This window comes from Manduca sexta, unplaced genomic scaffold (genome assembly GCF_014839805.1).
Source record: "Manduca sexta isolate Smith_Timp_Sample1 unplaced genomic scaffold, JHU_Msex_v1.0 HiC_scaffold_3303, whole genome shotgun sequence".
In the NCBI taxonomy this organism is placed as follows: domain Eukaryota; kingdom Metazoa; phylum Arthropoda; class Insecta; order Lepidoptera; family Sphingidae; genus Manduca; species Manduca sexta.
Genome location: NW_023594357.1, coordinates 1 through 12062, shown reverse-complemented (window position 1 = coordinate 12062; position 12062 = coordinate 1). Strand labels below are relative to the sequence as shown.

At 35.7% G+C, this 12062-nt stretch overlaps 1 protein-coding gene across 1 annotated transcript; it reads right to left on the bottom strand.

Annotated features, from left to right (window-relative positions):
* Positions 1–2887: 2887 nt before the first annotated feature.
* On the bottom strand, positions 2888–10948 carry LOC115447203 (xanthine dehydrogenase; the record flags this gene model as incomplete). Its single annotated transcript, XM_037446623.1, has 14 exons — positions 2888–2958; positions 3651–3764; positions 4112–4304; positions 5083–5846; positions 6133–6328; positions 6486–6669; positions 6746–7236; positions 7521–7811; positions 8105–8398; positions 8741–8865; positions 8983–9085; positions 9630–9853; positions 10045–10430; positions 10750–10948. Coding segments are annotated over 14 exons (3635 nt in total), but the record flags the coding sequence as incomplete, so codon positions are not given.
* Between the last annotated feature and the right edge of the window lie 1114 nt (positions 10949–12062).

Below are 12062 nucleotides of genomic sequence, written 5' to 3'. Positions count from 1 at the left end.
AAAAAAGAAATCCAGAGTCTACAATTCTTAAACATTTATATTTAATTCGGTCAGTACATTTGTTACTATTACCTACTTCATAATAACTTCTTAATACAATAATATAAATTAATTAATTTACCATAAAATGTAATTATAATTTTAATCCGTAATGTCTACGGTTTTAAGGTCTATTGCCAACCATGTTTACCTTATAAACAGTTATAAAATAATTAACTAAATACTTACTAAGTATTTATTTATAAAACCATTTTCCTTATAACACATTTTTTTATAAATATCTGAGTATATACAAGTATTATTAGAAAAAAACTTTTTGTTTTCATGAATGCACTCATTCCCGCCATATGTATTCCGTTGACGTAATCAAGAGTGAATCTAGTGTCAGACATATTCTAGATTCCGAGTTGATAGGAGAAAATCCAATATCCTTTACCCGGATCAAAACCGAAGACGCTTTGCGTGGCACGCATTTTATTTCGAGACGAGACGAGCATGTCTCCTGATGCTCGTCTCGTCATTCTATTGGAAGTACGATACGACCACCATAAACAGTAGTAAATTGTATTTATAGAACAAATATTGTAGTGTGCCTAACCTTGGATGCATTCGGAAGTAATTTTTATTCGTATATGTATCTATACTATTATATAAAGCTGGGGTTTGTTTGTTTGAACGCGCTAATCACAAGAACTACTTACTGGTTCGAATTGAAAAAATATTTTAGTGTTGGATAGCCTGTTTGTCGAGGAGGAACTACTTTTTCTAATTGCAAAACTCGTATAGTGTTGGAAAGGCCGTTTAAGAGGGCTATAGACTATATAACATCACGCTATGACCGATAGGAGCGGAGCATCAATGAAAAATGTCGCAAAAACGGTTTACATTTTTCCTTTTAAAGTTACTAACAAACTTCAAAATGGTTCCTCTTAAAAAGTTCTAAATAATTTATTATAAAACAAAGTCCGCCGCCGCATCTGACTGTCGGAACGCGATTGACTTACACACTACCCAACAGTTTTCGATCTTTGGTATGCAGATAATTTGAGGCCCTGGGAAGGATAAATTCGGTTAAAGAAGAAGGCACTCTTTATTCACCATAAGCTGTAGAGTTAATGCTTAAATAACCGAAAACTTCAATCTTTTTAGTTCCATTTAACTTCAGCGACAAACTTCTGATTCCTGTTTAGTACTTAAGTGTTCATGGGCCATAGTCATCACTCAACAGCTGATATTCATTCGTGTGAAAATTAAAAGAGATATAAACTACATTCAAGGTTTTCCTTTTAACTTGTGGTTAGGTCAGTAGACTGAAGTAGTTTTCTTATGCAATTATTCCTCGCTGAACAATGTAACATAAAACATCTTTTTACAGATGCAAATATCACTTTACAACGCTATGGACCCGTGTTTCATCCAAATATCAACCACCGTACAGATAGTGTAATAGCCGTTTTCTGAGCCCTTATTCTGTATGATAGTGTAAACGCGTAACGCGGCCGTGTCATGTTATCTTCGAGAAATGTGCGTGGAATGGTATTCTGTAAGCCAAATTTCTATAGTCCTAAACATGATGCGTTGTGTTACGTGCTTGTTACGCACTGTCAAAATAACGTGCGGGATAGAGAATAAGGCCCCTGTTCTGTTTGTGTTAACTGGCGATTAGTTACCATCTTTCGTAAGTCAACTCTCTCTGAACCCTAGTCCACTATCATAAGGTGTAATAAGGTCATTTTTCCGTACATTAAAATGCACTGTTTTTAGTTCGCTGACCAAAATCTCACGATTCAAGCTATTCTTCAGTGACTAGATCAATAAAATAATCAGATTTGACATAAAATATTTTTAATAAAAAAGTACTAAGTGAAACATCTCTTAAAAAGCGACGATAGTCTAGTTGAGTATGGAACGAATTGCTGAGACGGATGAGTATGGAACGAATTGATCAGAACCCATGGGCACACACTCTAACTTTTCTAAAATTACGTGTGTATTGTGTGCGTCTTTGTGAATTATCTCTTGCTTTAACAGTGAATGAAAACATCGTGAGGAAACCTGCATACCTGAGAAATTCTGTAAAAGAATTTCGAAGATGAGTGAAGTCTGCCCACACTAGGCGAGCGTGGTGGACTAAGGCCTAAACCCTCTAAGTAGTAGACAACTCCCAAGAATAGTATTGTGTACATTACTGGGCTTATTAAGGCCATTTATCAAGCAAACGGTTTTGAGTCTTCGTTCCATACCTTTACGGCGCATAAGTTACGTCAGGAATAAGTACAAAAAGATTTACAAATAATTTATTTAATTTGATGATTAATAAATCAGTTAATATTAAAATAACAAATGAAGTATTTTATTTACATGGATTTATTTATCTTGTCTTTAACCTATGAATAAATTTCCTCTGATAATAATTGAAAAATCAACAATATTCAATATAAAACATATTGATTTCCAATCACCATTTATTTGGGGTCTTAATAATATACATTATATGATATTGACATACCTATAAGAATAACAATATTAGTTATATAGTGGAACTAAACACTATAAAGAGCAGTGACCGAATAAACCAAAAATGTAAACAAATCGCTACCTTAATGCTTAACAGCCTCTAAGACAACCACAAATATAAATAATATTATTAACCATAATATGCGTCATGATTCTTTTATTAATACTTAACACAGTCCAGCCGAATTAACCGTAAATACCTATGGAATATATATCAACGTAGTTACAATTGTTATGTAGTTACACTATAGAGTGAAATAAGTTTTGGCATTACTCCAAAGACATTAGCAATCAATTACGAATAGATTACATTTCTGGTATAGGGCATATAAATATATTTAAAACTACAAACGTATGTAAGGCGATTTTGCTAATAAAATAAAAATTCTTCAAGGTGGACGTCGGATTTGATCACAATCGGTTCCAATGTGTACGGACCATCTGAAAATAGAGAAATAAAAGGTTTGGGTTTACGCTATTTTTTGGGTTGGTTAAGTGCCTGCTGAATTTAGTCACAGCGTAGTACGACATTATCCGTCAACATCAAGTATTCGTTGTTACGTTTTAACTACGCTGTTCTTACCCTAATATTCAGATAAAGTCTCTATACTAAAAATAAGCTCTGAATACTAGAGACAAGGTATAATACCGTTCGTTACCGATGGATGCAGAGATTTGCAATTTTAATCTCTATTACTTTTGGAGTTTGTGAGGTATTTTCACACTGTTTTCGGTTTGTTCAGGGCTTTGCTAATAAGAATCTGTTTGCCCTGATTTGGGCAGACCAGGGAGTAGACCATGACGGGCGTGATGACACATTTACGATTTAAAATGATCATTCTACCAAACTTTATTATAATCCTATCTTTATGACATTGTAATGTTAATCGATATTTTTTAAAGGATGCAACAAAACAATTGGACCTGGTTTACAACGGACAGCTTGCATGAAGTCAATCCCGCCTCTTCTGTGGAGGTTCAATCCTATTTGAAAACCTCAAAAAATTTTGCTCGGTTTGAGAATTGTCTGTAAGTTTCTCCAGTCTATGTATACGCTGCTATTAAACAACACAGCCAATCGAGAATTGGGTAGGAAGGTGTATCATCCAACATAATTGTAAACGGTATCTTACCTATATTAAACCACTTGTTTCTCGGGTAACCACTCTCTTCGCGTGAAGAGACAATGGCTTCTCTTATTGCAAATGGAACGCTGACTGCCAAACACGTGGGAGGTTCAGATACAGCTAAAAAAATATTCAAGTCAAGTGTACTAATGGAATGTCAATGGGATTGGAGGAGGCTAAAATTATCTCAAGGGTAATGTTTATTAAAACAGGTTTTATTTTCTGTCATAATTCAATATGATTTATATTTGATTGAATTGTTTTTATAAGAAGTTATTTTATCGCATCGCAAAGAGATTGCAGAATCAGAAGTTTTACGGATTATCGCGTTTAAAGAAAACTTTAGGCTATTTAAGTATATATATTTCTTTTTATTAATATATAACCACTGCACCGGATTGCACGCTTCAGCAAAAATATGCAGTCCGATGGACCGCGGATTAAAAATACCTCAAAAAGGAAAGTACCTTTAGATCCCAATGTTCCTAAAGGGTTGTAAGAATTTCTCCTTAGTTGTATTCGGAAGTCGATGGGTATGTCCTTAGCTAGAGGTAATTTGTAATGCCAAGTGCGGTCGCTGAGGAGTTCTCCAGTCTTTTCGTCATATTTTATTTCCTCTGTGGTCCAATATCCCACTCCGAACATGAAGGCTCCTTCAATCTATCCAATTCACAATAATTATTTGGAAGAAAAAACTTGTTGTAATTTTTACTGACTGATAAAATGTACATAGAAGAAAACTTATTATGATCTTGTGAAAGAAACACGATATTGCAGTAATTCTTTTATTTTTGGTGTATACAGGGTTCTATTTACATCTTTGTGAAGAAAGCTAGATCTTTTTATCCAAAATCATCATTTTGGACTATGAAATATACTATCACTTATGTCCACCCTCTCACAAGCAGTGGCAAGCATTTCATGACACCGAGCGGTGAAGCTCGGCGAGTCTCTGTAACTAATTAATCTTAATCCGCAACGACATTAATCAAATATAAGGATAGGGAGGAGTTGGAAATATATTCCACTTTCCTCCATAGCAAAGCGGGAAACAAAATTATGAATTACGAAAGGGATGTTTACTTTAATTATACAAACATTTACAACTGGAAAAACTAGATGTAAAACATTGCGGATAAAAGGTAAAAGGTCCTATCATTTGAGCTGTTAGATTCAATTCCAATAGTAGGTATGGCAAAAACGCCGGAATGCACTGAATCTCTGCCTAGTCTACAATGTCAATGCAGTATACAACTCCAGATGTTATTAGCATACTATCTAACATAATGTTGTGCTCAATTTGCCAATAACTACACTTCCAAAGTATGTGATGTACAGATTGATGAGGTGAACATAAAATTACTAGAGACCGCAAGGAACTGCGAAACACAATAAGAATATTCTAGCCAATAACGAGCCATTTAAAATTTTGATGTACCTGTCCTATATCCAGTTCCGGGTTAACACTGACCCCGACGTCTTCAACGATATCTACTCGACGGATCTCAGTTTCGCCAGTCAGTATATCCACTTCTACTTCAGATACAGCCGCGCCACCAGCTCTATACGGTTCCTGATCATTCGAAGTAACCCTATAGCTGGTTTGCAAGTTAATACCCCGCTGGTAGGCAGCCTCTATCAAAACTTCCCACGTCGGGTTGTTCAAAGTTTCTCTAATAGCAGACAGTCGGTCTAGCAGTAGTTGGCAGCACTTGATAGCACCGAAAGTGATTGTTTGTGTAGTTCGACTGCCTCCGGTGGTAAAGTTGTTAGGTATTGCACTGACTTCAACTGGTTTGCATCTGACCTTATTCACCGATATATTGAGGGTATAAGCGATGGCTTGCGCGACTTTAGTGTTGATGCCTTGACCGACTTCGATACCGCCATGTCTGACAGCGACCGTGCCATCTCCATGATACACTGACATCATTACATGATAGTCGAGCACTGTGGCTACTGGCCAGTTCATCATAGCTACCCTTAGCCCTCGTTTCTTCCACCTATTAAGCCTGTTGAACTCATCGACCTCCTGCCTCCGCTTATCGTATTCGCTGTCTCTCAGTAGCGTTTGGACTACATCCAACACGTCAGTGTATGTGCGATCAAAATTTGCAAGGCGAACCTGTGTAGGATCTCTATCTATTTCATAAGCGATTTGTTCCATCATGTATTCTGTCATTGCGATAGACTCCAGTGTACCTAGGAAGTATAACAAAAAAATATCAAAAACCTAAGTTGCAAAAAGAACTTGAAGAACTATTTCGATTAATCTAGATTAAATAAAAGTTTTGGATACAAATTAATTCCCATACAAGCCTTTCGCCTTACTATAAGTACATGATCCCTAATTATCTTGCGACATTGCAAAAACCTTATTAAACCTAATTACAGTAAGTTCTTCCAATTACAATAATGTTCGCATACTACTAGGCAAATGCGAACAATTATTAATCTTTCCAAACGAGAGACTGATGTGAGAACGTACCAGGAGATCTAGCAAAAGTGTTTGAAGGTGTATCAGTCACCACGTTAAAGATCTTGTACTGCCAACGTCTGTTGTCGTAGCAGTTCTTGATTCCGCTGGGAAGTAATATTGTCACGGAATCCGATGCGACGTGCCCATGGTCATGGTATCCATGATACTCCAGATACTGGATCTCTCCTGAGTTGTTTACGCCTACCTGGAAAACGAATGTAAAATTTACCTTACATACACATAAACTCATGTCTTTGATTCCTTAAGGAGAAGGCAGAGTGTAACTAGAATACTAGTATTACTCCAGTCTATCGAGGGTGCCATCGCTGTGAGGACAATGTGTGTTACAGGATTACATTTACCTCAAATTCACGAGTATAAGGAAACCGTTTGCCAATAACTCTCATGTTGGCCTGGATACTCATGACGAAGCGACAGGGTCTACTTGTGAGATGTGTGACCAGTGCGCAGGCGCATGCCACGTGGGTCGCACGAGTTATCTTAGAACCGTAGGCTCCACCGCATCGCGGTACTGTAACATTAATTCTGAAAACCGAAGCAAACATGATAATATAAATTCTCTTGTAGCAATAGATATTTACGCATAAATGTTCAAGCTTACTTATTCTGCTCTAAGTTCAAACACTCCGAAATTCCAACGTGTACTGAATCCGTCCACTGAGTTGAAGTAAACACGTCTAGTCCATCCTCGCTTGGTCTTGTGACGCAAGACTGAGCTTCCATCGTAAAATGGTATTGCCAAAATATAGTGTCACATCCTTTGATGACTCTTTGGACATCCAAACCCCTGTCTCTTGCAGGGAATATAAGGTATAGACTTATTCGACTCGGATCTCTTTCTCTAGCATCGTTTACAGTTAGTATTGGCTTTTCTTTATTAACAGTATATTTGACATGTACAAGCAATGCTGCTCTGTTTGCCAGTTTTTCCGTTTCTGCCACAATAAGGCCGATGGGTTGATCATAGTACTTGATTTCTTTCTCAGCAAATATCTCTTCTGGTATCAATTGAGATATAACTTTTTGGGATAAGAAAGAATTCCGGCCAGGAATGTCTTTTGCTGAGAAGAACGCCAGAACTCCAGGAATTTTCTGTTAGTATAGAAGTTTTATTCGTTTTCAATTTTCATGATTAAAATCAAAAACGCAGTGCAGAAATTTGGCTGTTCATATAATCTCATAAATATAAGCAACCTTATTTAAATGCAAAGGTCGAAGATTAGACTTATGTGGTGATTAAAGATTCTTAGGAATATTTTGCTAATTATTTATATTTTGCAAGTAATATGAAAATTATAAAAATTAAGTGGATAAACGTAATAAGCAGTAAAATATTGTGTTAATTCTTAGATTTCTTATATCATAAAATGACTCACCAGGGCTGGTGTAGCGTCAATGTCTACAATTTCCCCTCTACAAATATCAGCCGGTACAAATGCGCAGTATACTTCTGCAGGTTCTGTTGGCATATCGTTAACATACTTAGCTTCACCAGCACATTGTACCAGGGCATCTTGTTTAGGCATTGGCTCATTAACCGGCCAAATTACTGGGTTAGTGTCGTACACCTCCGTGCCTTTTGATATTGGTCTCGTTTTCCTTATGTCTCTTTTTCCAGAGATGTACCGAGGGTTTAGACTCTCTTCCGGTATTAATGTTAATAAGCCCTTGGAGGAAAATACGCAGTTAGTACACTTTACGTTTATTATAAAAACATAGATGGCCTGCGCCCGTCTACGCGGTTCTCTGTGCTCATGCGTTCCTCACTTGGAAAAATGTTGTTCTAGTTAAAAATAGAACAGTTTGTCAAGTAAATCAAGCACAAGGGTTTGAAATTGGCTGCTTAGATGAAAAGCTGTATTTTTCCAAATTTACTTTAATATAACTCTATAATGTGTAAAGCTCCGTAATTTGCATTTGTAGCAAAACTTTTAATTTGTGATAAGTACTTTTTACTTACTTTATAAAACAATCCTAAAGCCGTTTTTTTTCTATACTCAGGTTTCATCTCAGCAGCAATCTCTTCAACTATTAATTCACGTTCCAATACACGCAGGGCTTCTTGTAGTACTTCGTTAGTGAATATTTTCTTATTAACTAGGTATTTCTCTGTATTTCTAGCGTGTACGAAGTGAGCTGACAATCCACCAATTACTATTCGAGCTGCTATAACAACTTCATTGTTGCTACGATCGAATTGATAAAGAAATCCTGCGTTAACTTGAGCGTGAGCATTTTGTGACCGTGGCATTATCTAGAAATATTTATTTATAATTCATTATTTTGATTTATTACAATATACGTTAATTATTTAAATATTTTTATTGCGATTTAAAATATAAGTTATTTGTATAAATATATACGGTGTTTCCAATAAATGTTAGCTAGCGATAAATATAAATGATTTTCATTTCTATATTGATGTCATTTATACTTGTTTACTTATGTCTAATAGTTTGAAGAAAGATAGGAAATACTGATTTGGTTAAGTAAGCACATTTTTTCATAGCGACTATTGAACTATCAATGTTTGCAAAACTATGTATTTTTAGTTTAATAGATATTTTAAGAGCAAATCATAATAAATATTGATTACCTTGAATGAAACGAATTTGTAATCGTTGGACAGTGGTGGAATCTTTACTTGAAGGATTACTCTTCCCGTCATATCTAATGTTAAGAAGTGTTCTGGTGTTACTTCCACGGTATTGGTTTTGCTTACTGGAAAATAATACTTGCATCTAGTATTTACACATTGGCTTAAAATAGGTAATGCCATTCTGGTATTAAATATACTTCCTGTTTGTAAGCGTGAACAATGTAAAAGGTAATACATACCTATGACGAGCGTGGCTCCAATGGTCTCAAGTAGTAAGAATATGTCAGAGGCGAATGTCAATACTCTGTGCTTTACCATCAAGTTTCCAGCGATTGTACCAATCTGGAAAAAAAGTGTTTTTTAAGTAGAAGGACTAAACTGGTTCACCAGAACCCACTGGGTTGTGATAAGCTCTCATTAATTAAAATGTCCATGCATTAAAAACATGACAAAACACTTATTTCTATGTTAAACTAATAAAACTCAGAACCTATCAATTTTCATTCCAAGTAGCCACTACTAGAATCATGAATGCGCTGAAACCTTAACATAAAGTAAAGGATGAGGGGAGGTGAAGAAGGTATTTGGGGCTACGTAAATTCTACTTAACGCTTTTTAGCATACCACTGCAATATTGTTTTGAAAGCTCATACTCAATGAAATATGACCTCTATTTAGTATTACGAAGTGTCAAAACAAATATAAGTACATAACGTTAGTATCATCGGGGACACCCATAATGTTGTTTTTAAATGTCCTTGAAAATTTTGTTACTAGAAAAACTGATTCAAATTGTTCATCGATGCGTTTTTGATGAGCTCATCTGCATTCGGAAGAATAGATAATAATCCAAAAGAGGTCCTTAATAATTTCCAAAATTTCTTACGTTTCTAACTGGTATATGAGCCACCAAATCGAGATGCTCGTAGAGTTTCTGCAAATAAGAGAACTCCTCGCGTTCCTTCGATATTATTTTAAACAGCTGCATCAGATCAGTCAAGGTTGTACCCGCACCCACTACAAGGTTTTGGTCTACGTAAAATTTCTTTAGCTGTTCTATAGGCCTGATGTCTATGAGAACTTTTGGGAAGGCTAGGATTGGAGCAACGCCTGAAAATAAAATCATCAGAAATTTTGTAAATAGGAAAAGAAATTAGCCAACTGGTTCTCCGTTCTCTTGACCTGCACTAAAAGGGGCAGGACGTTTTATAGTTAGTTACTGCCCCAGAAAACATGTAGAGATATAGTGATAGTTATATTCAAATGACAGCATACAACACAAACTATAAATACACACATACCTCTACCAGTATTTCCATTCACAAGCATGTAACAATCATGTCCTTCTATATCCAAAATACTAAATATATCATCAACTTCATTAACTCTGTACCATATATGACCATCTTTCAGGACGATTTTTTTTATAGAATCACCATGTTCATTATCGTCAATAAAACACCAATGATCTGCATTGTTACATTCTCCGCAAAGTCCTTTGCAATCTTCCTTACAGAGTTTTAGGTCTTCAATGTCTGGTATGGAAGGATGGGGTTTGGGTGCATCTTTGGCGAAGGTTTTGAATGCATCTAGTATCGGTCTATGACCTGTACACCTGCAAGTGTTGCTACCGAACGAGTTTTCTATCTCATATTGAGTTAGGTTATAGTGGTTTGATTCCAGTAATCTGTAACATAAATTTGTTAATATCCTCTTTTAGTAAATGGGATGTTTTAGCGAGGGGCTGGTAACTGGTGAATCGTCTGATGATGAGAAATCAGTATTATCTACCCATGGTGCTGGAAGATATATTATTACAAGGATTTTATTCCTGGAAAAAAAATATAATACGTGTTCATAAAAACCTTTTTGAACTTTCGGAGAGGTATTATTATGCATTCTCAAGATTATTGGTTTATGTTAATTTGATTTATAGTCATTTTGGAATCCATAAAACCTTCATGAAGCCATACTCTTTTTGAAACAATTATGATTTAGATACTCACCCATACATGTTCATGACAAAGCCTGGGCTGCAGTAGCCACACTGCGTGCCGTTGTATTCTGCTAACGTCTTCTGTATGGGATGATATCCCTTCCCTCTGCTCCCGATGCCCTCTATAGTAGTCACATCCCACCCCTGACATGATGTAACTGATACTAAACACTGTGAATAAAGTGTAATTATACGATCGTTACCTTGATCTTAAATTTAATACGAGTTTCCTAACTTTTAGCTCTACAAAGTAACTGACACCTTGCCAAAGAAGTTTTTGATTATTATTACTCTATATAAGATTTGAAAAATATTCTGACTTTACAAGATAAAATTCTTAAGATATCTCGGAGGTTAGTATATAGTGATACAAATAAGCGAACCAAGAAATTACTTAGAATTATTCCAACCTAATTATGGGGAAGCATGCCTCCCTACTACTGAGAGGGCCTTAGCTCACGTTAGCCTAGTGTAAGATTGGCAGACTTCGCAAAGCTTCGAAATTCTTATTCCTCACCGCCGTATTGGACATTAATCCCAAATCTCGTGCTCCCTGAATTTCAGACAAAAATTTCCTTGCGAAACAAAACCTGATTGAATATAAGTGCTATGTCGAAGAGTTTGATAAGCAAGAGATGTAAATGTCATCGGCTACGACTATTAGTCCTTAAAACCTGTTGGTAAAATCAGAAATCAGGTACTTGATGTACATATTATCTAAATATAGGATATATTAATACACACCGGGTTGACTGGCAGAGAATGCCTTTAGCATTAGGTAATTCCTCATTTACGTACTGCATAAATTGAAACAAACAATTATATTTTAGAAACTATACTCAATACAATGATCTCGGAGTCATTTAGAGATCTTGAAGGATTTCCTTCAGAAGTAAAACAGGTATTAATTAAACTGACAAATAATTAAGAAGTTACAACATACATAATAACATATTACCAACAGACAAATTATGTAATTTATTACCTGTCTAAATACTAATTATAATTCACACTTCAACGAAACGTTTACACCTCAATTACAATAATAATTGTGTTTTGCGTAATATGCAATCTAACTAGGCTCTTAATCTATACTTATATACCATTATACATAGCAGAAGAGTTTGTTTGTTTGAACGTGCTAATCCTAGTAACTACTAGTTCGACTTTAAAAATTCTTTTAGTGTTGGATGCCCTATTTATCGAGGAAGACTATTAACTATATAACATCACGCTATGACTAATAAAGCGGAGTTTCGATGAAAAATTAAGCAAAAACGGGGAAAAATTATCTCTTTCGAGAGCTTCTGTTGCGTGCGCTGC